The sequence below is a fragment of the Aedes aegypti genome, chromosome 3 (assembly GCF_002204515.2).
Source record: "Aedes aegypti strain LVP_AGWG chromosome 3, AaegL5.0 Primary Assembly, whole genome shotgun sequence".
In the NCBI taxonomy this organism is placed as follows: domain Eukaryota; kingdom Metazoa; phylum Arthropoda; class Insecta; order Diptera; family Culicidae; genus Aedes; species Aedes aegypti.
In genome coordinates this window covers 368302445-368326973 of record NC_035109.1, presented here as the reverse complement: position 1 = coordinate 368326973, position 24529 = coordinate 368302445, and the positions used below count along the sequence as shown (strand labels likewise).

Below are 24529 nucleotides of genomic sequence, written 5' to 3'. Positions count from 1 at the left end.
GGACATTAAACCCAAGGAACATTTGCCTATTTTATAATAATTTATTAGGCAATTTTTTACAACTACATACTGAATAGTTGCTTTATTATATTACTTTGCAGCTGCTACGCACACATTGTTCAAGCAAATCTGGCGAAATTATTGGGCTACGTATCATTTAGTGACTGTAGTAATATATTGAAATAATGTTTATTAAGGTTTCACTTAGCCTAATAAGGATTGATGATTCAACAACGCTAATTTAACAAACAACATTATTGCAGTTTAACTCAGCATCATGTTTAACAACATTTTAATAATTTCCATGTGAAACCTTTGTTCAGGCGTTGTTCAAACAAATTTGGAGAAATTATAAAGCGTGTCGTTGTATATTGACTTTATTCTACAACTTCAAAATCGCTTTATAAGCATTTATCTCAGCTTTTATTCAACTGCCACAAAATAAATTGAAAACAAATAAATGACTAAAAATCGCTAACACCGTATACATCAAATGCAGTGTACGCTTATACCATGCATTAATAACCACTTTCAATAATTACCTGAATACTGGATTCAAACTCGAGACCATTCCATCGTCAGTGGTATAGCTTGCCATCTGCGCCATTCTTGAATTCATATATCAGCCTTCCAGTGCCCAATATAAACCTCTTGTAGCTGAACATTGTTCATGCTTGAGCTTCTGTTCAATAATGTCTAATCAACACGTGCTATGCTGATCAACAACTGAACAAGCGTATTACTTCTGCTGCTGTTCAGTACTGATGCGAGCTGAATTCAGTCGGCTATTTATAGCGCACAGTGAGAAAATTTATGTCAATGCTGGTCAAAATTAAAGTTTATTCACAAAGTAAAAACAGTCTGAAATAATTAATCAAATTTCATAATAAGTTTTAACTTGTTAAAACTTTAACTTAATTGTTCATCTAACTATACTAAAATTGATATATTTCATATATAATATTTTTATTAGATTAATATTTTGAGTATTCGTCGTACTTTTTCATATATTAAGCATTATAGAAGTATAAAGTATGTTTCAACCATTTATGTGTTAAATGTGCTCTTTTTGTTTTTCAAAATAATCCTTTATCAGAAGACTGATTCAAAATATTTTCTTAACATAATAGGGTCTTAAAGCCCTGTCCCAATTTCAGTGCTAAACGCTTAAGTTTAGGCCAAAAACACATGTTTACTCAATTTTTTAATGTTCTCCGTTGGTTTAAGCCCGAAAACCATTTTTTATGTTTCTTTAGATTTTGTCACACCCCTTGGCTTAAACTCAAATTTTTGGGTATATTTTGTTTTCCGTGTTCCTTCCGAAATGTTAGATAGGAACAACCCCAGTGTTAAAACTAAAAGCCCTGTGGTGTTTTTGACGACTAAGCGAACGTCAAACATGATCAAAAGTGTCAAGGTTCATTCATGAATCAAATTTTTATATTAAAGTTTAAACATGATATGGACCAATGCACGAGTTCACTAATTTGACGTTTGAGCGGTGCCGAATTCACTAGTTGCCATAGTCACGTAAATAACACGGCACCGCTCAAACGTCAGAAAGTGAACTCGTGCATCGGTCCATAGTCCTTATTTGAGCGGGAAAAATTGCTGAAGGAGTTGCAGTAACATGCTCTTCCGTGTTATTACATAAAAACAAGATTTCATTAAAATTTTTAGGACCCAATTGACAAACAGGAATAAAATTCCCTGCAGAATGAAAGAGAGGCAGATAGAAAATAGTCATAGATTACTAAAATTTAGTCATTCTGTGACGACCCGTGTTTCTGAGTGTACATACGAATCACAGGGTCGGCGCAAGGCAATGATGATAAACATCGTGAACATAAACTAGACTGGTCCAAATCACAACACTCCTCGATGTATTGTCATATTCATCACTTGTCTTCACAGTTACAGTTCAAGTCTTGAACAGTTCTCATTGGACAACACAGTCTACACAAAGTTTCTCTTCCTGCACCGAACACTCCTGCTTCGTCAAGTATACCACAAAGTCACAAAGAGTTTACAGAGACAATCTAGGATGTTACACTTAGCATCGGTTTCCCTCGTCATAACAGTCATAAAATTCTTCTTCTTGGCAGCACTCCTCCTCAACGGGAATGCTTAGCTGTAGTTTTCCGGTGGTTGCCGCTCTTCCTCACATCTGCCGCGGTCTTCAAAACGTACAACTATCCACAAAGTTCTGCCGCAGCTGGCATTTCTCCGCTACGATTTATAATCTGGCACCTGGACTTCACAAAGTTCACTCGCAGTCCCTTCTGTGCCAGCTTTCGAACTGAAAGGAGTCCACTGTCCAGCTCCGACACATACAGCACGTCTTTCACCACAACTCTATTCACTTTCCCGTTGTCAGTGACGCACTGCAACAAGCCTTCTCCAACACCGGCGGATTTGATCACTGAGCCATCCGCCAAGTTCACCTCGATCTTCACGCTTTCGTCGATTTTCTGGAAGAATTCGCGGTCACTGGTCATGTGGCTCGAACAGCCACTGTCCACGTACCAGCCGTTCCGCTTCCGCTGTCCGCCAACTTTCTTCACTTTCACTAAGTAGTCGGCAATCTCTCCGGAAGTGGCCTGGTTTCCGACAGTAATAGCACACTCGCTGTCTTCTTCCACTGCCTTCGTTAAACACTTTCAGCGCACTATCGCTGCGCTCACCGGGCATTTCGCTTCTCCATCCGTCGGTGGTACTCGTCCATCAGCCACTGCTTCACGAATTTCAGAAACTGGTCGTCATCTGGCCGGCTTTCCAAAGGCGTCACCAACCCGTTGTATGACTCTGGCAGACTGCGATACACCATCGCCACTTGCAGCGAACTCTCGAGCTTCTGCCATGCACACGATAGCGATCAAACAATTCTTCGATCGCGAACAGGTGCTTCTCCATGTCCGCACCTTCTTCGTAGTTGAAACTACACAACTTCTTCAGAAGCGACACTCGCGACGTCGCCGTAGCCTTTTCGTGGTACTTCTTCAGCTTCTCCCACACTTCGGCAGCGATTTCGCGTCCTTCACCAAGGCTAACTAATTGTCTTCCAAATTTAGAACGATCAAGGCCTGTGCCTTCTGATCTTCCTTGGACCACACCGCACTCACTGGCATCGGTTTTTCTTCGGAAACCACGGCTACGGCAACTTTTCGCGGCACAAAATGGCAATGTTCAGTTTTGTTCGTTTCTTCGGCTGCGGGACAATATGGTGCACATTAGACTGGCCCTTTAACAAAAAAAGTTGCAAAACTCAACGGGGCACCCCTTAGATATGAGCTTTAGGGTAAGAATAAAGCTCTCTGAAGTTTGTATGGGATTTTCGTTTAAAATATATTGGAAATCGACCCTTTGCCACTGTTTTGTTCCGTATACTAGTTGATAGTTACCCCTTCAGTGGTTGAACTTTAGACTTAGATCAGTACTCCCGTGCAATCACATATATGCATGCGCCTTGTCCATCAGCTCGCCCAGCGTCATAGGTGGCTATGATGCGCTTAGCGGCTATGTTGAAGAAATACAAAGCAGTATTGCATGAGCTTAACAAATCTATTTCAGGTAGTTAAAACACCAACTTTCTCAATTTTAATCATGATACAACCTTCTACAGTATTGTTCGCTACGATATCAAGTAGTATTTTTGACATTCTGGGTTCAATTGAACGGGATCAACAATTTTTCTGAACCAAACAGTAGATGATGTGCTGTTTCCCATATGTTTGAGCTGAAAATCCCATATTAAATTCAATTCAAATGCGCCAGCTCATGGAACAACCAAATGAGCCGAATTTTCCAGGAAGTCTTCCTTTCACCCTAAGGAATAATCCTGGGGGGTGCCCCGTGATATCATACAACTTTATTTTTCTCCCATACTGAGCTGGACCAGTCTAGTGCACATAACAGCCTAACCGGCACTTTGGCCTCATACTGGGCTTAAAACCAGACGGACAACGGCTCCACTAACCACTTTTTTCACTGTCCCGGTCGCAGCTGTTTTTCCACACAGCAGCAGCTCGACCACTAGCCAAAATGAGCGCAATTGAACGAATTAGCTCCCACCGACCGGCACCACAAAGGAGGATCGTTCTCGAAACGATTTCACTACGCGGCTTTCCGAGGTAAACTTTTACCGGTTCTTTTTTTGATTTGAAACTATGCATTGTGGCAATTCTTTTTTAGTTTTATTACTGACAGTTATAGAATTTACAACGTCGAGTTTAAAACAAAATTGAGAACTGAGAATTGCGACCTGCGTATACATACTTCCCACCTTTTCTAAATATCGAACATTCAGAAAACTGACGTTTCAGTACATCGATTGCATGCAAACCTGTCATCGTAACCAAATCAAACGAGTAGAAAAGAGACAGAGGGAGAGAGGTGGTAATCAAACAAGAACTTGATGATGCAGCCGTGTTGGTGGTGATTGGTGGCCTTTCTTTTCCAGCTTTGCTTTCTTGCACTTGTCAGTGAACTCGGCATTCGCGTTCCTTGCATGGTCACCGAAGCACACACAATACCATAGGCATAGAGTTGCCGTCGGTCGTCAGCGCTGCGTACGCGTCCGTTCGTTTGTACACCGTTCCTGTCCAACCGAAAATGGAGTAAAACAAAGATGGAGGAAATTTTTTCGCACTGCCAAGAAATATTGCATTTTCCAATAGTTCTGTGATAAATGTTGAGGACTGGATCGATATATTATGGTGTGTTTAGTCTTTAGTAACATTGGAAGCATTTTTCCCCGGAGGAAATTGTGATTTTGTGAGGAATTCAGGAATTGGTGATACAGATACCGCACCCGACATGGAACTATTAATAAGTGTATATAAAATTCAGCAAAGCAAACCAATTACATGTAAACATTTTTTCAATGTGAGGTACTAAAAAAATGCAAGCATCATCGGACGTCAACTGATTGTAGCTAAAAAATGTGACAAATTGTGGTGGAAAAGTTAAAAAATATGATGCCTATTTGATTTTGAATGTGCCTGGATCCATCGATGATAGCAAACGGCGAAGAAAGCAAGTGAAAAAGCAGTCCCCCATATAAGAAATAACTGTAAGACCAGGTTTGGCCCGATTTCTCGCAAGTGTTGACCGGTGTGGCAGTAGCAGCGGAATGAATCAATTTGTTCTAAACAAACCGTGAGAGTCTTATGTGCGGATGAGTTTCACTGAGGTGTAACGCGTATGACAACAAAACTCCAATTAGTCATTTGAAAAAAAGAGGACAAGCATTCCTAAGGGGTAATTAGTGGAATCGTTTAGGAAGTGACTGTTGCACGCATTTGTCAATGCTGACCAATGAAAGTGTGGATGGACGATTTTGAACAATGGAAACTGAATCGGTAAAGTCGGAGCCGAGCAGTAAAACAACAAGACGTTCGAGAGGACATACCGGAGGTAACAATAGCAGCACACTGGGATCACACAGGGACCGGACGAGACATTCTCATAGGAATAACCATTCACGGAACAAACGACCAGATATGGCACCGTTTCAGACAAGTGTTAATATTGGAGATGACACTCGCGATGGTCAAGAAGTGATAGAGGTACAAATTTTGCCCCAGGATGAAACTTGGGGAGAAAATACAACGGCAATCACCGGGAACACATCCGAGCAAAGTATATCTATGGAAGATGTCAGCTACTGGCAGATGTCCGATGATACTGGCATAGGATTTGCTTGTCAGCGATATTTAGAGCGTGCACTATCAGTGTTGCTGTGTGCTGTAGCATTCCTGAGCCCGCTAGTGATGGCAGTTTTACCAAAGCTGGGATTTTTCCCTTCAGCATTTGACAACCTCGACCTGACACAGAACGACAGGTTACAACTACTGGCATGCAACGCAGAATGCAAAGGAATGCTTGTATCGTTAGCAGCAAGAATGCTTCTGCTCGCTATAGGTCTGTGGGCGGTTTTCGTACGAAAACCTGTTGCCATCATGCCCAGGATATTCTTCTTCCGAGCATCCGTTTTGTTGCTGGTGCTGATTACCACATTCGCTTACTGGTTATTTTACATAGTTCAAGTCACCGAGGGCACCAAGGCGATCGTATCCGGTTCGGAGGCTGTTGATTATAAAACCTTGGTGTCGTACGCTACTAATTTCACCGACACACTTCTATTTGTGCATTATGTAGCAGTTATTTTATTGGAGATTCGGCATCTGCAGCCAATATACTACATTAAAGTGATTCGAAGTCCTGACGGTGAATCCCACAGCTACAGTATAGGCCAGCTCAGTATACAACGAACTGCAGTTTGGGTACTTCAACGTTACTACACAGAGTTCAGTGTGTACAATCCATATCTAGAGCGCTTACCAGTTTCCAAATCTCAGCGTAAGGCGCTGTCGTCGTTCAAGTATTACGATGTAGATGGTGCCAATCCTGCTCAACAGCAAAGTCAATCTCGAGCTGTGTTGGCGGCCCATGCCCGTAGACGTGACTCTTCGCACAATGAACGTTTTTACGAAGAACATGAGTACGACCGACGTGTCAAGAAACGGAGAGCTCGTTTGGTTACGGCAGCTGAAGAAGCATTCACGCATATAAAACGACTCCAGAATGACCAACCCCAACCTCAAGCTCCAGTAATTCCACTAGATCCTCAAGAAGCTGCTCAAGCCATATTCCCATCCATGGCCCGAGCCCTGCAAAAATACCTTAGAGTAACACGTCAGCAACCTCGTCATACCATCGAATCAATACTGAAGCACTTGGCACATTGCCTGAAGAATGACATGTCTCCAAGGGCCTTCTTGGAGCCATATCTCATCGAAGCACCAGTGCTTCAAAACGACAAAGAACGCCGAACAAATCACAATTGGGCTCTGATTTGCGATGAACTTTTATCACGACCCATCGCGGATGGGTGCACATTCCAACTGATTCAGAACGACGTCTCGTTAACCGTATCGATCAACAAAATTCCTCATTTCACCATTAGCGAAGAGGTTGTCGATCCAAAGTCTAACAAATTTGTCCTTAAGCTCAACTCGGAAACCAGTGTGTGACCTCCTCGTGCAGGATACAGTGGTTATGTTACGGGAAACGCAGTGGATCTCAGTGAACGAAGGGAGATCCTTAAGCATTTGAATCTCATCCTGGCCGGAAAGAAGCGCAATCGTAAGGTTCAGGATCGATTAGTCTAGTTCGCTAGTGTATGAGGAAGTGAGCAATTATCAAGTGCTAGAGTGCCTCTGAGGGTGGGATTTTTTGTCAAGTTTCGTGTTTTTATGTGCTGTGGATGCAATCGTGACGCACTGGCGGCAAAGGGTCGTCATCAAAAAAGGGACCGTTGTAGGAAGTGTATAATTATAGCTTAAGATCTAAAACCTTTCGGTTGAGTGTAATTACGGCTAAGAAAAATGACCATGTCGTGCGTTTGTATCCATAAGCTCTACGATCAAAGCGAATGACAGCGAAAAAGTCACAGGAAAATATCAAATGTTAACTTACGTATTCGGAGCACGTTCGACGACGAAAAATATGTCTGCAGCGCCCAAGCCTTTTCCAAGAAAATTGCTTCATTAACCATTCTCCTGTAGACCCGAAGGTAAAACAGAATAGCAGAAAAAATACTTGTACCGCCCGATCCAAGAACACGAGCAAACATAATAACAAATTATTAATTTAAATCATAATACGCTTCTGGGGATTTGCATATCATTACGAAATCAAATCAGCTACACATACAATACCCACTAGAGTTGAAAAAAATATCATGTACTCTCTTCAAAAGAGAGGACACAAAAGTAATCGCACTACTGCCGTGGAAGATACCGATCACAAAAAAAGTCATCATAAGCAAAAACAAAAATATGGTCAGAAAAGAGAAGAACAAAGACCACTGCCAGAGTAGTTCATATTTTTTGGCACGGTCATTCAATGGCAAAAAAAACCTCCGTCAACGTAGTGAGCTTGATTGGTTACATTTTTATCGTGATTTGGTTTTTATCATACATCACTCTGGTAACCGAAAGACTTTACATGTCAGACCTTATACTCGATGTTCTATATGCAAATATAAAGACTAATTTGATGTTCAAAACGAATCGCTTAAGAAATTTCTTATTGCTTGCGATGTAAATCTTGGTTACGTTGTCCATCAGAGTTGTTATCGTTTCATGATGTTCCATATTATTATGATTTTGAACAATTTCAGCTAGCTCTAGTATCGCACTTTCCGGCAGGGGCTTAAAATAATTTGATATTGTGTTGTTACTAAATTGAACACATTTGTAGTTCTGTGGAATAATTTTTTTCCACAGAACTACAAATGTGTTTAGCACGCCAAAGTTTTTTATTCAGAAGAGAGTTGTGTACAGCCAGATTTTATGTGCTGTATTGACTGTCAGAGGATTGCTCGTCTTCTGGTGAAGATCAATCGTTCGGAACCTGTTGTTTGTTTTGGGTTCGTTTAAAATTGATCTATACACAAGTCAGTTAGATCGTTTGAGCCATACAATATAGTAAGGACAGACAAACAGGCGTAACACTGACGAAATTCCCATCGACCACACATTCAACGAACAATTCAAAATTGCTATGTTACAAACCTCGCTACCAGAGGCGCGCGCATCGTTTTCTAAATCGTTAGTTTCATTGAAGGCTCTAAATGCGGGAAATAGAACATTTTTCCACAGTAATTTTGGGTTGCCCTTAGCAACGGGTGTTTTGCGTGAGTTTCACTGTCTTCGCTGACTGTGATTTGCTTTGCTTGGCTACTGCAAAGTGAATTCCAAGATTCTTCTAAAAGTTGTAATAAAAGATCAAAAACAGTTGGTGATGTTTGAGTTTTCCCAGTTAGTAACCCATGTAAATGCAAAACACGAAAGTAGTCAAACGTCAGATAATTTAAATATGGAAATAAACAAACATCTCTACTTCAACCAATATTACGGGATGGACTGATTGACCTCAGAATTATCATAAAATGTAATCCCTGATCGCTGCTCGAATCCTCATATCTCATATCGAATCCATAAAAAAGCTTCACACGCTTGAAATCATACGAAAAGACCATAAACAGCCCACAAGCGGTTCGGATCATGAACCGAAAAATGACCACCGACACGGAATATTCCAGTTTTTAATGCAGCTCATCTCATATGGCATTCGTTTAAAATATTTTCGATAACACCCATACGGGGATACAGCGGAATTCTTTCCCGATACGCGCCTGGACAAATTGAATCGAATTAGTAATATTAATTTCTTAATGTCAGGGTTAATTCCCGATCCTTTATGGGTTTTCTTCGATATTGATCTCCCGGGGCAAATCGGTGCCGGTTTAAGTGGAATCACGGTTTCGGTTCGTTTCGACAGCTTTCGTTCTTTGTTCCGTTCACGGTTAACTTTACTGACGGATGGAATAATCTAATCCGAATGCGCGGCAATAATTAGCATGAAAACGTAAAATCGAAGCATGCCGAGAAATTTTGTGGTGTGGCGAGACTTCTTGCATGGTGGCTTAAAATGTTTGTCAGCGAGGAAGAGGTCAACGTGCAATTTTTATTTTTGCGCAACGTGCGGCAGCAGCTTGAACCCTAGCGAAGGAAGGGATGTTCAATTATCCAATTAGACCGGCATTTTTAATAATAATTCTACAATCCACACGGGAGAACTGTTCTCAGAGCGAGTACAGAAAAATTTGCCTTTTGTTGTCCGCCACATTCTCCCTTTGATTCCCACCGGACACATATAAATACGCCTGCTTGGATCGTAACGAGCATTCAACCGTGCGCCACTTTAGAAAGGAAACCGAATGTTAAGAGGCAAAGAGCGATAATCAATTTCACTGCGCATTCGATCAACTCTCTCATGCTTTTGGACATGGGTTTGCACTTCCTTTCCCCCCTCTGTTCAGCCGGAAGGTTCAACCGTGGTTCTGTCCCAGCGCTACCCTACACAAGATTTTCTTCAAATTTAATTTGTGACCGCACAATTTACTGCCCCTCGTCGTCAACTTGAGAGAGTTGTTGTTCCTCCGCCAATGATGCTTGTAATTTAATCTCCACTTTTGTATGTAGTCCTACCTGTGGTTTAACTATACCCAGCTTTTCGCCAAACAACGGAATAGAGCCGTCTACTCATTCGTCAGATGTCGGCTCAAGTCAGAGTAACACATCTTTCGTAACGTTTGCACACATAATGGCCGGAAATCACACTGCTTCACACACCCACTTCTACCGAACTTTTCGTGACCGCGATCACTGGTGTCCATACGAGGATCGACAAGAAACATTCATTTCCTCCGTATTTTTTGAACCATAGACGAAATAAAGCACAGTAGTCGCGCTCATACTGGGCGCCACTTCTAGTGCTACTCTTTGTCCCCTGCAACTGCACGAGTACCGAGTTTGACAGATTGCAAGACACTTTCTACAGCATTCTATAGATTGGACACTACACTGAGGCAAAAATACTTAGGTTTTCCATAATTCAGGACTTATGAACCAGCCAATTTATGGTTTCATTGAACGCTTAATCAATTCAAAAATGGCATCATAAGTTTCATAAGTGAGAGCTTTGAATAATTTAAGAACCACTATTTGAAATAATTTTCATAACAATCGCTAAAAGAACTGCTCCGTTTCCGATGTTGGGTACAAGTTAATCAAGATCAGATCACATGTTATCAAAACATGTCAATTTTTGGACACGCCTGAAATGAAAGGCAAACATTATCAACAATTTATAATTTAACTTGAGCAATTACCATTGCGTTTATTTTCGATTTTCATTGATTGACTTATGAAATTTAGTAATGAAATTCTTAACCAAAATCATAAGTAAAACTTAAAAATTTCAACAATAATCGTTGTGGCGCCAAATCATAATTATTTCTTAAGAGATCATTAAGTTTTTTTGCCTCAGTGTATTATCTAATGCGCCAAAAATTTTTGTACAACTACAAGTCTCGCATACTCTGAGATAACGCCCTAAAAGCCATTGGTAGCCACGTGTGTAGCTCGTTGTTTCTAAGCAAATGAAAGAATAAGCATCCAAACCAACATCACGGGCAGGTAGATAATGATCTTTTCTTTCCCATAGCGTTGTTAAATAACATGAAAATCCATTCAAATGCTCAGAAACAACAAGCTACATACATGGTTACCAATGGCTTTTAGGGCGAGATCAGAAGTTATGCGAGAAGTGGCATGATCGTCTTTATTTCGTTTTTGATTGAACCTCACAAGCCACGTGGTCGGTGGCAACAAAATAAAGCATGCAATTTTCTCGAATGAAAAATGGCACTACACTGAGGCAAAAATACTTAGGTTTTCCATAATTCAGGACTTATGAACCAGCCAATTTATGGTTTCATTGAACGCTTAATCAATTCAAAAATGGCATCATAAGTTTCATAAGTGAGAGCTTTGAATAATTTAAGAACCACTATTTGAAATAATTTTCATAACAATCGCTAAAAGAACTGCTCCGTTTCCGATGTTGGGTACAAGTTAATCAAGATCAGATCACATGTTATCAAAACATGTCAATTTTTGGACACGCCTGAAATGAAAGGCAAACATTATCAACAATTTATAATTTAACTTGAGCAATTACCATTGCGTTTATTTTCGATTTTCATTGATTGACTTATGAAATTTAGTAATGAAATTCTTAACCAAAATCATAAGTAAAACTTAAAAATTTCAACAATAATCGTTGTGGCGCCAAATCATAATTATTTCTTAAGAGATCATTAAGTTTTTTTGCCTCAGTGTAGAAAACAATTATCAGCACATGCATGCCACATCCAAACTGGCTAGCCCGAATTGGGTGTGAAATTGACATTGCATAATTTTAGCAAAGTCATACCTCACGTAACTGAGCATATTGGATTTTTTTCGTGCGCGCAAAATTCGAGAAACAAATCCATGGTGGCCAAAAGCGAAGAAAAATCTAATTAGTCGCGGTGGCATCTGCTCGCAGTTTCTCAGCGATAGTGATCCATCCATCGCCCTCTTCGTCGCTATGGAGACAGACGGTTTCGACAAAATTTAACCCATCATAGTAGGTAGGTATCTTCTTTTCGGTGTTCTCGGATGGGCGCCAGAATCGAACGAGATACCTTGTCGGCATGCATGCGGTGTCGTTAATTGTTGCGTCCTTTATTATGTGTCTAATTACGTATCTGTCGGGCACGTCCGGACCGAGCGCATTGTGTGAACCATAAGGTCAAAGAAACGGAGGTTCGTTGATGTCCCTTCTACCTGCGATCGGGATCGCTCGATCGACGAAGGAAATCTTTATGGCTTCTGAATACCTTTCGGTTTGATTGTAATACAAGCTACCACGTCGGTATGGCATGGAAGGGAACTGAGTTTTTTTATCACTGTTTCTCATTGAGAGAATCTTTACCGCCAATCAATGGGTTGGTAGCTAAAAGCTGTACACCATGAGTGAATTCGAATGTTTCCTACCCAACGGGAGTTACAAACCTTTTCAAAATATATTGAAAAGTTCCCAAACTAGCAAAAGTACTCGGTGTATCGACTGAAAAAGCTGCTTATTTATAGGTTTGATAAGTTCCATTGAAATCTCGTTCTTCCTGCTAAGTGAGCTTTTCTGCTCACCTCGCTCACCTATAGGCTTTTCAACTTCCTTTACAGTCAAAGGGTAGCTCGACCATTGCTAACTAACTATGATCAGCTAACACTGCTTCTCGACACATTTCCATCTTCACCGTTCAAAGTACTTCTTCCAGTAGAGAGCCACTGATATTTAATCGGCCAAAAAAGTCCTGTCTTGATCATTTTTATTTTTTTAACGACATTTTTAGTCCTGGACTAGTTTATCTCGGGACCAACGGCTTTACTTACCTTCCGAAGGAAGTCGTCACTATAACTTCTTACGTCATAAGTGACTGTTTCGAAGATAGGATTCGATCCCAGGTCCTCAACGTGTGTTCTAAACACTACACCAGGTCCATTCCCCGTTTCTGTCATTCATACATGGCTGGCGCTGTCATATTATTATGCCATGCGCCGTTGACCGTTGCATAGAACCTCTGCAAATCATTCCGATCCATTAAACCAGTCATTTCGTTTGTTTCGTTGGATAGGATCCCACAAGTTGTAGACATCTCTAGAAACTTTAATTGAGTCCCTGCATCGTTCTGTCATTTCTGGAACTCATGACGCTAGAGAACCGCATTCGATTTTTAGAAAATTCGGAAGATCCTCAGATCTATAATATTTAAGAAATTCCAACCATCAAATAGCAAGTAATATAGGAGCATGTATCGCCACTCTGCTATTGCCAGATGTGTTTATGGATTTTCTTATGTGCGAAGTAGGTACTACAGATTTGGTCACTACTCCACTAATCCAGTGTCGAAATGTTTGGATCTCTCTTGAAATCTCGCATTATTTATGATAACACTCTGAAAGCCTGAAGTATGTAGCACGATATATTGATATATTGACGTGCAAATCTCATCTAACTGGGCTTCAAATGCGGTAACACAAAGTAATCAAAGAACTCTTAGCAACCATGATCCTTATCACCGCCAACCTAGCAAAGAAAATTTGACTTCGCCTGCCTGGTGAAAAATCTTACCGCGTTTGGTGTTACCGCATTTGATATTTGCATTTCAAACGCACACAGCAATATTTGTGAGCAAATGGTTGGACAAGCGTTTAAGCCATTGCCACTGGAAGATAGAGGATGATCTTCTTTTCATCGGTTCCGGATTATTTGGTCGATTACCGTTTGGCTCAAACCCGAATGCCATTAGGATTAGGCCGAATGTCGATTGGCCGAAATTGGCTTCTTCTCAAAACGGAGCAATAGTGAGCTTTTTTGACGTGAGTGTTCACCGAGTTGTTCGATTTACTGATACGCAATCAACGGTACAGAGTTCAGTTCACACGTTGCAATCTTAGCATGACATGTCACCTAAATTAAAAATATGTTTTTAATAAAACTATGAAAGGATTATAATCCTTAATTTCACTAACTGTGAAAAACAATCAAATATGAAAGAACAGCCTATGATCAAAAAAAGAAAAATCTCTTATAAAAATTCAGGCAAGTGTAATGCAAATAATTGCTATATCAGTATAACGACAAAGAACTTCCGATGATTTAAAGAAGATGAAATTCCCAATTTAAACATAAGCTAAATTATTGTCAATAATAATGGAACCGGTACACAGCCTATGTTTAAAAGAAGGAAAAAATTCTGATGAAATTATAAAAAAATATACCCTAGAACACGGTTGGTAACCCAGAGACCAGGGCCGCATTTACAAATGTGGGGCCCTGGGGCCATTGTCTTGTGGGGGCCCTTTTCCCAGAAAAACATTTTGATACATTAGAATAGATTAGATATTTTTAATGTTTTTGTAAGGTTTTCATTGTTAGAATTCATGTTTATATGTTAACAGGTTAAATTTAATGTTTTTGGTGCTTTCTCGACAGCAATAGAATTTATCTGATGATTTCTTTCTTATTGGCACCTTAATTCAAATTTTATTGAATTATTGATTTAGGGTTGGTAGCAGGTTATTTTCTAGAAACTAGGTTTCCGTTTTTTAATACAAGTCTCTAAAAAGTCTCGATTTTTAATGGAAGGTTTCTAGTTTAATCAAAATAGTATCCGAAGTCTGTTTTTACCTTATTCTGGTTACAGTAAATCCTGATGCAAAAATTCTACAGGCCCCAGAAAAAAAAGAAGACTGACGTGGCTAATCAGCAAGTTCTTAAAAAATGTCATCTCACATGTCTCGAGGGAAACTTCAATATACTTTGATTCCCTCAACATGGATCTCTCTAGAAATTATTTTAGATATTCCTTTACCAATTATCCCAGATATGCTTCCAATGATTTTTCAAAGGATGCTTAGCGGATGTTCTCCATAATTTTCTCCAGGAAATCCTTGAGCACTCCAAAGATATTACCTCCAGTATTTTTTTTTTCACTGAAGCTTTACTAGTAGCAACAAAAAATAGTAATGTTTGATTTGATTCTATGATAAAGAATCAAACTCTTATCTTCTGGTACCTATTAGAATACGTTTTGTATTTGTGTTTCCTGTTTGATCCATTTTCGGTTCCTATATTCCAGGCACTTAAACACTACCAGTGATGCAGTGTGTTCTATAAAGTCATTTGCCAAGCTTTAGAAAATCGTTAGGAATTCAAGCCAATGATTCACACTCTACTTGATTATCCAAATCGTATTCAAATCTTCTTGTTTCTCATGAAGTCAACAAAATTCCATTCTGAATGCTCTGATATTTTGTTAAGGTGAAGATGCATCGAAGCCAAACCTCGAATTTTCAAGAGCACAAATCTAGACAACCTGACAACTCTCCGTGCTGAAAATCTAATCGATTAGTCACCACCAGCGAGTGACCAGTGAGTAGCATTTTCAGCACAAACGGTTGTCTGGTTCTCTAGATTTGTGCTCTTGAAAATTCGAGGTTTGGCTTCGATGATTCTTCACGTTAAAGTAATTAAACTTAAACTTAAAAATGTTTATTCCTGATTTCTCAAAATAAAATTGAATCTTTCAAATCATATGATGTGATTTAAAAAAAGTATGTAGGGTAGGTGTACCAGTTATGGACATAATGGTTCCCTATTTCACCATACGCGATAATTTGATTATTTTCAAATGTTTAATCATTCTTTGTGTTTTAGTAATTTGATATCAAATGAATCTTGATGTTAAAACATTAAAAAATATTCAAAATGTGAAAGTTTTTGAGAAAGCACATATGGCCAAATAGGGAACCACTATAGCCTTAACTGGTAAACTTTCCCTACTATTGCATTGATTCTAATTATTCGTAAAAGTTTAACTACAAATATGTTTGTCAAGATTTGTGGGGGCCCCTAAAATGTGGGGGCCCGGGGGCCATGGCCCCCTCGGACCCCCCATAAATGCGGCCCTGCCAGAGACAAATCAACCATCAGTTTAGATTCTTGAAGCGAGTTCACATCTTCGCACAGTGCGTTAAATGTATGAAGTGGCGGGACAAAAAATCAAAATTGGAAGATCAAGCCATTTGAGCACCTTGGTATGGAAGGAAAAATTGTTTCTGGTCAAAAGAGTTGCAATTTTCATAGATGACATATAATATACGCATAATCGCAAAACTGTCCCAATTTCATAATTTTTCAAGAAAAACCTTGCAATTTGTACTTTTATTGCTCATAATGATGTAAGAAGCTGTTTGCAAATATTGACAATTCGAGTGACAATTAGAAGTTCGGCAGTCAAAACTTCGGCGAAGTTCGGCGTCGGCATTCTAATTTAGAGCTTCGCCGACGCATAAGGATTGCCTTTGTCGGCGTAGCCGAACTTCGGCGAACCTTCGGTGATATTTCATTACTCTTATGAACTTCGGTCTAAAGTTAATCTGAATGCACAATATTTCTCTTCTCATTCGAAGCTACAAAAGTAATTTCATGCAAAAAATCGTTTTTTTTTTTCAATTTTTCAGTTTTTTTTTACGAAATCTGAATAAAATCTTGGAAACCACATATAAAATATATTATTTTAAGCATAAACTTGCTCTGGTGTAATGTCTGATTGAGCCGAGACCACATAGCGTTGCAAGATTTTCGGATTTTTTATCACAAACAACTTATTTTCATACTTGTATTGGTTAAGGAGTATACCTAAAAATAGTAAAAAATCTTGAAGAGTTGCAGGGAGTTGCAGCTGTATGTTTCAGACTCTCCAAGAAACATGTTTGTGCGTGATTCAGGGTGGAACTCGGTGGAACTTTATTTGAATCGATAATCAAAGTTACACGTTAGTATTTCATGAATTTGATTTCATATTCATATTCATAGTGAAAAATGGTATACTTATCACATCAAATATACTTTACCAACTTTCAGCCATGTTCTCTGTTAGATCTTGATTGGATAGATTGGTATCAACACTCTCCGTACTAGTTGAAAGGAATGCCGGAAAGGAAAACATGCGACAAATTTTAGTTTTTCTGCTACTCCGACAACTGTCACTTTCGACGCTTATTGTAGTAGTTATAGTGCTTTGTAAAGCTTACTTACTTACTTACTTATTTGGCTTTACATCAATTATCTTGATAAAGCCTCGCCAACAATATTTCGCCAATTCCCTCGGTTCATGGCCGCTTCTCTCCATCCTCGACTGTGACCCACGCTCTCCAGGTCCTGGTGTACCTGGTCAATCCACCTAGCTCGCTGCGCCCCACGCCTTCTTGTTCCGACCGGATTCGTGGCGAACACCATCTTTACAGGGTTGTTGTCCGGCATTCTTGCAACATGCCCTGCCCAGCGTATCCTTCCAGCTTTAGCTACCTTCACGATACTGGGTTCGCCGTAGAGTTATGCGAGCTCGTGGTTCATCCTTCGCCACCACACGCCGTTCTCCTGCACGCCGCCGAAGATCGTCCTTAGCACTCGGCGTTCGAAAACCCCAAGAGCTTGTAAGTCCTCCTCGAGCATAGTCCACGCCTCATGCCCATAGAGGACTACCGGTCTTATGAGCGTTTTGTACATCGTGCATTTGGTGCGGGGGTGAATCTTTCTTGACCGCAGTTTCTTCTGGAGCCCATAGTAGGCACGACTTCCGCTGATGATGCGCCTTCGTATTTCCCGACTAACATTGTTGTCAGCCGTCAACAAGGATCCGAGGTAGACGAACTCGTCCACCACCTCGAAGGTATCCCCGTCTATCGTAACACTGCTTCCTAGGCGGGCCCTGTCGCGCTCAGTTCCGCCAACCAGCATGTACTTTGTTTTCGACGCATTCACCATTAGCCCGACTCTTGTTGCTTCGCGTTTCAGGCGGGTGAACAAATCTGCCACCGTTTCAAATTTTCTCCCAATAATATCCATGTCGTCCGCGAAGCAAACAAATTGTCCGGATCTCGTGAAAATCGTGCCTCGACTGTTAAGTCCGGCTCTCCGCATGACACCTTCAAGCGCAATATTGAACAACAGGCACAAAAGTCCGTCGCCCTGTCGTAGTCCCCGCCGAGACTCGAACGAACTGGAGTGTTCGCCCGAGATCTTCACGCAGTTTTGCACACCGTCCATCGTTGCTCTGATCAATCTTGTGAGCTTCCCGGGAAAGCTGTTCTCGTCCATGATTTTCCATAGCTCTATGCGGTCGATACTATCGTATGCCGCCTTGAAATCGATGAACAAATGGTGCGTAGGGACCTGGTACTCACGGCATTTCTGGAGGATTTGCCGCACGGAAAAGATCTGGTCCGTTGTCGAGCGGCCGTCGATGAAACCTGCTTGATAACTTCCCACGAAATCGTTTGCTATATGTGATAGACGACGGAAGAGAATCTGGGATAGCACTTTATAGGCGGCGTTTAGGATGGTGATTGCACGATAATTTTCACACTCCAGTTTGTCGCCCTTTTTGTAGATAGGGCAAATAACGCCTTGCTTCCACTCCTCCGGTAGCCGTTCCGTTTCCCAGATTCTGACTATCAGCCGATGCAGACAAGCGGCCAACCTGTCCGGGCCCATCTTGATGAGTTCGGCTCCGATACCATCCTTGCCAGCGGCTTTGTTGTTCTTGAGCTGTTGAATGGCATCCTTAACTTCCCCCATCGTGGGAGCTGGTTGATTTCCGCTGTCCGCTGTGCTGACGTAGCCATCGCCTTCGCTGTCCTGACCTTCTGTGCCTGTGTTCTCTGCGCCATTCAGGTGTTCATCGTAGTGCTGCTTTCACCTTTCGATCACCTCGCGTCCGTCCGTCAAGATGCTCCCATCCTTATCCCGGCACATCTCAGCTCGCGGCACGAAGCCTTTGCGGGATGTGTTGACCTTCTGATAGAACTTCCGCGTTTCTTGAGAACGGTACAGCAACTCCATCTCTTGGCATTCCACCTCTTCCAGGCGGCGCTTTTTGTCCCGGAATAGGCGGGTTTGCTGTTTCCGCTTCAGTCTGTATCGTTCCACGTTTTGCCGCGTACCATGCTGCAGCATTGCAGCCCGCGCTGCATTCTTCTCCTCTAAAACCTCCTGGCACTCCTGGTCGAACCAATCGTTTCTTGAGCTCCGTTCCACATATCCGACAACGCTTTCGGCAGCGTCGTTAATGGCTGCTTTGACTGTCCTCCAGCAGTCCTCAAGAGGGGCCCTATCGAGCTCGCCCTCATCCGGCAACGCTGCCTCAAGATGCTGCGCGTACGCATTGGCGACATCCGGTTGTTTCAGCCGCTCGAGATTGTACCGGGGCGGGCGTCGGTACCGTACATTGTTGATGACGGATAGTTTTGGGCGCAGTTTCACCATCACCAGGTAGTGGTCGGAGTCAATGTTGGCGCCACGATAGGTTCTGACGTCGGTTATGTCGGAGAAGTGCCGTCCATCGATCAAAACGTGGTCGATTTGCGATTCTGTCTGCTGAGGTGATCTCCAGGTGTACCGATACGGGAGGCTGTGCTGGAAATAGGTGCTACGAATGGCCATATTCTTGGAGGCGGCAAAATCTATCAGTCGTAGGCCGTTCTCGTTCGTCAGCCGGTGGGCGCTGAACTTTCCAATCGTCGGTCTGAACTCCTCCTCCTGGCCAACCTGAGCGTTCAAATCTCCTATGATGATCTTGACGTCGTGGCTTGGGCAGCGGTCGTACTCGCGTTCGAGCTGCGCGTAAAATGCGTCCTTGTCATCATCAGTGCTTCCGGAGTGTGGGCTATGCACGTTGATTATGCTGAAGTTAAAGAATCGGCCTTTGATTCTTAACTTGCACATTCGTTCATTGATCGGCCACCACCCGATCACGCGCCTTTGCATATCACCCATCACTATGAAAGCTGTTCCCAGCTCGCGTGTGTTGCCGCAGCTCTGGTAGATGGTATGATTACCTCTAAACGTTCGCACCAACGCTCCTGTCCAGCACACCTCCTGCAGCGCTACGATGTCGAAACCGCGGGTCTTCAGTACATCGGAGAGTATGCGAGTACTTCCAATGAAGTTGAGAGATTTGCAGTTCCACGTACCGAGTTTCCAATCGCTAGTCCATTTTCGTCGCTGTGGTCTTTGCCGATTGTTCCGGTCCGTATTCTCTCGTTGACGTTCCTGTGCTGATGTGTTTTTACGGTTGGCTTGCAGGGCCTGACACCAACCCCCTAGATTTCCGGAGGACCATTCCCCCTAAATGTTCGGAGGGCCATAGTGCGCAGTTTAGCTTAGAGTCCTTCTCTGGCACTCGGACGATGATCAGCCGCCCCTGACATGGGGAACAGACGCTGTTGTGAGCCGCTCCTAACGTGGAGTACAGACGCTCCAGGTTTGCAAAAGCAAACCCCCCCTTCCCTGTCAGCATACGACCAAAGTTCCCACCGGGGGTTGGTTACCCGATCTTCCCCAAGGTTACTCGTACCCCGGCCAGTACCACGAGGAGGTAGGGATAGGAGTTGCTGGGCAAGAGGCTAAGGACCGCACAAAGGGGTCTATTTTATTCCTGCAGGTACGCGAGGTACCAATGGTACGCCATGCCCAGCCATTTACCGCGCCAATAAAAAAAATGTAAAGCTTATCAATACTTGTTTCAATAACGGTTGTTATCCATAAACACTTGTGGATACTTATTATCGCTGGATAAAATAACTTGAAATTTGATTTTTGTCTATGAAGCAACGCACTGTGCTTCGTCCTGAATAAACGGATTGTTTTAATTACCTATTCTTTTGGAGCACTTATATAGCGACAAACATCACGTCCCGCCATATCATAAAGATCAACAAATTAATTAGCTATTTGCAATAATCCTTAACATCAACGTTTAGAAAAAATGATGTTTCCGGTCGTAATTCGGTCAAACGGCATTCGGCCAAATGACCCTTCCGGCCAAATGACCCTTCCGGCCAAATGGCCGTACATCCTCTTCATCATAGCGTTGGTCAATAGCGTTTAAATCTATTCATATACTCATAAACAACGTGCTATACACGTGGTGAGACGAATTTAAGGGTGTTATCCCAAATTATGATCGAATCCACTCTCGCAGTTTTTTTTGCGCGTTGTTCCCGTTTTTCGTCCAGCTTCTGGCTTTATATCCACTATGATCCTTTAGGAGGACCACAGACTAGGACAAAATTTGATGAACTTGTTATTCAAATACTTGTCAATATTCATACAAAATCGACATTTCCTCTGCTATAAGTTCCATCTGGACCACTAGTTCATTTTTTTCACAAATTTGTTCGATGTGGATGGGCATGGCGTCATCAAGTAGCAGTCAGTATTCGGAAAATATCACTTTCTTAGTATTGTACACCGTGGTTTAGCGGTAAGCTAGTCAATATTGAAATTGAAACAGCGGTGAACTGTCATTTCCTTCAATACAAAACCGTGTTCGAATTGAGCAGAAGACCTGTCAAAATAGGAACATGACGTCCCTCTTATTCATAGGCGCTCTAATGCATGAGCCAATATTTACCAACCCAACATAGATTCAACATGGCGTCCAGTGTTCTTGTTTTGATTGTTTTGGGAGGGACAAAACATAAGTTTTTATGGATAGGCGACATCAATAATACCTCACTGATGCGTAAAACATTAAACAAAATGATGAACAAATGAAAAGCGTCATCAAATACGACGATTCAATGCGATATGTTTAATTGCCAAAATCAAGCAGTAGCAGCGTATGAGCCGTATACTCGCAAATCAGGAGCAAGGTTAGGGCAAACCGACCAGAAAGTGGGTACCAAAACGCGAAGAACCAAAACGATGTGAGGAAGAGGCGAAATGTATGCAAGATGACAGTCGTGTCAGTCCCCTGCTCTAATGTTAACAATACAGGTCGGACTCGATTATCCGGAGTATCTATTTTTTTCACTCCGGATAATCGAATCGCTGTATCCAGTTGGCAAGTAAAGCGAATGTCCATAACGTTTCATAACACCTGCCGTGGAAATCTAATGGGGCTGTCATTTTGACGCGCGGAAAAATGGTCCGCTCGATTATTCCGCAAGGAAAAAAAGTGACAGTTCGCTCATACTGGATCAGATGTCAAAATTGCTTTGGTAATCAGCAGCAAACTGTAATTGACCGTTCTACTTGGGATGTCGATACTCAGCCTGAGCGGTGTGGAGCAAAAATGATTTTTTGAACCACTCCAGTACTCACGCTTTAGGGCGAAGTAGGCCATCATTGAAAAAATGTTTATTAGGCATCGATGATTGCGACTAATTCGTCTCACGATTACAAATTAAAGAAAATCACTTGGTTTTGCACTGACATAGCTGAATAAGTATCAGCATACTTTTCGCATGGAAGCGCAAGTAGTGATACTTTTCTGCATCAATATTACTTATGTTGACTAAGTTTTATCACTTTAAAATTGCGAGCTGCAAAACCACCATGGCTGCCTAAACGAATGACGGGCTACTTATTCTTAACTAAAAAATAAAACTCATCAAGGTGGATTACGCTCAACACGCGTCGTTTTAGGGCGTCCCTTGACATGACATAATACGATTATAATTGAACAAAACCCAACCAATTCTACAGCTATAATAAGTTGAATAAGATAAAAAAAACACATATTGTGAACATATCTCCCACCAGAAGTAGAGCAGTTCGTCTCCCCGAAACGAATGATAATAACATTCGGCATGAGGCAATAGCCATACTCTCGCACTCATCACTTTGGCACGCTCGACTCGATCCAACCGCTATATCTGTTAAAATGTGGATACACTAAAGTTACGGATGCCTCAAATAATGATGGCAGACAACGGCAGTAGCCAACTTTGCAAGCCATGGTAATTTGCTTTCGTTCAGGAACAGTAGAAGAAGGAAGCAATCCAAGCAAGCCATTCATAATTCCATCATATTTATCATCATTTCGCCATGCACTCGCCAAGTAACAACACTACCAGTAGGTACAAGAACCGATCCACGAGTGTTTTAGGCGAGCCATGGTGATAAGTAGAATGTTTAAGCTCTCTCACGACGACGTGCGAACGTGAGAATGAATCGCGGCAGCGTCGGCTTTGCCTCTTTCATTTTCTTATGAGCGTACTGTTGTTGAAATATGCAGTTTTTGACAGCTGCCAGTAAAAATTATGCATCCATGAATTTAATGCGCTTTCTGAAGCGATCAGACAATTTTGATAAAACACATTGAAATTTACTTTGCGCTGACGTCATGGACTCAAACCTGAGGCCGCTTCCTTATTTGATTTTCAATCGGTAAAGGGTAGTGTAATTTATCTGTCCCCGCTCAAATATGAAAAAAATACCATCATACGGCGTCAACATACACAAACTCAGAAGCAAGTGGATTTAATGATTTTACGAAATAAACCGCACGGAGGAAAGGTATCAAGATTACTCAATCCTAACATCCAAGTAGGTAGGTGTTACCGTGCGTTTCTGATGGAGATCCCAATCGATTCATCTACGGGCTTCCATGATTGAGTAAAAAACGAAGCAATCGAAAAATCAATGCTCACTGCGATGTACGGACACCCTATTGAAATTCAATTGAGTCATTCTCTAAGTAAGCGTTTATCGAGCAAAACGAAAAATGTCATTTTAACTTATTGATTCATTCTACTTACACGAAAAGTATTTATTTGGATTTTGTTATACAAATTTCACAAATATATTGACATCGAATTATCAAGCTATACTTAAATTAATTAACTCTTTACGCGTGGTAAAGATGGATAAACTATGGGTGAAATTAAGAAAAAAAAAATTACGTGGTCGGCTGGGATATACTTGATGTCACGTATTTGAAAAAGACTGTTCAATAGCACAATTATTACCTATTAAACATTTCACCTATACAACCCTTAAACGTAATCTTAAAGATGAAAATTGTTTGTCTTAGAAACTCGAATCTCTTTTTATACTCTTCATTCCTGTATGGAAAATATATCATAAGGGTTAGATAGTATCTACCACCCAATACTCAAAACAATACTCACTATTTAAGCTAATGCATTCTCTGAGCTAGACCATTCTAACGATAAACAAACATGCCAATGAATTCCGCGTCGCGGCTTGAATGCCACGTGTTCGCCATCGTAAGTAAACAGAAACAAAAATATCCAACCCATATTGATGGAGTCGAGTCCAACCAGTTCGTTCATGCTAATGAAATGCAAAGTAAACAAATCTCTGAAGCGGCAACAGCTACCACTATAGGAAATTAAAACCACGCTGTAGGTCGTTGGTCTTTCACCGGCATGGAACCACTGCAAAGGCAATTGCCCTAGAATAGACATCTTCATGCTAGAACAATGTTAATTGCACGCATAAAATTCATATGAGAGGCGACTTTTTTAGGTTCGAAACCGTACTTGCTCGTGGCTTTTGAGTTAATATTAGATGATAATGGATAAAAATGCCGCAGTAGGCCATGCACGCATGCAAAAGAGAAGATCTAAGCACCAATCACAGTAACCACCGCAGAAACACACAGAGACTATGGAAGTAGAAACAAGTTAGCAACAAACGTGATCATAAGCATAAGACTATTTTGGCTTTAACTAACTTATTTAGCGCAGAAGCT

At 41.4% G+C, this 24529-nt stretch overlaps 1 protein-coding gene across 1 annotated transcript; it reads left to right on the top strand.

Annotated features, from left to right (window-relative positions):
- Positions 1-4387: 4387 nt before the first annotated feature.
- On the top strand, positions 4388-7992 carry LOC5579922 (vang-like protein 1). Its single transcript, XM_001652161.2, has one exon. It carries the CDS (start codon positions 5346-5348, stop codon positions 7032-7034), a length of 1689 nt encoding a protein of 562 aa, XP_001652211.1. The 5' UTR covers positions 4388-5345; the 3' UTR covers positions 7035-7992.
- The last annotated feature ends 16537 nt before the right edge of the window (positions 7993-24529 follow it).

Excerpts from the sequence above, each read along its gene's own strand:
- LOC5579922 (XM_001652161.2), top strand. The coding sequence starts at position 5,346 with ATGGAAACTGAATCGGTAAAGTCGGAGCCGAGCAGTAAAACAACAAGA.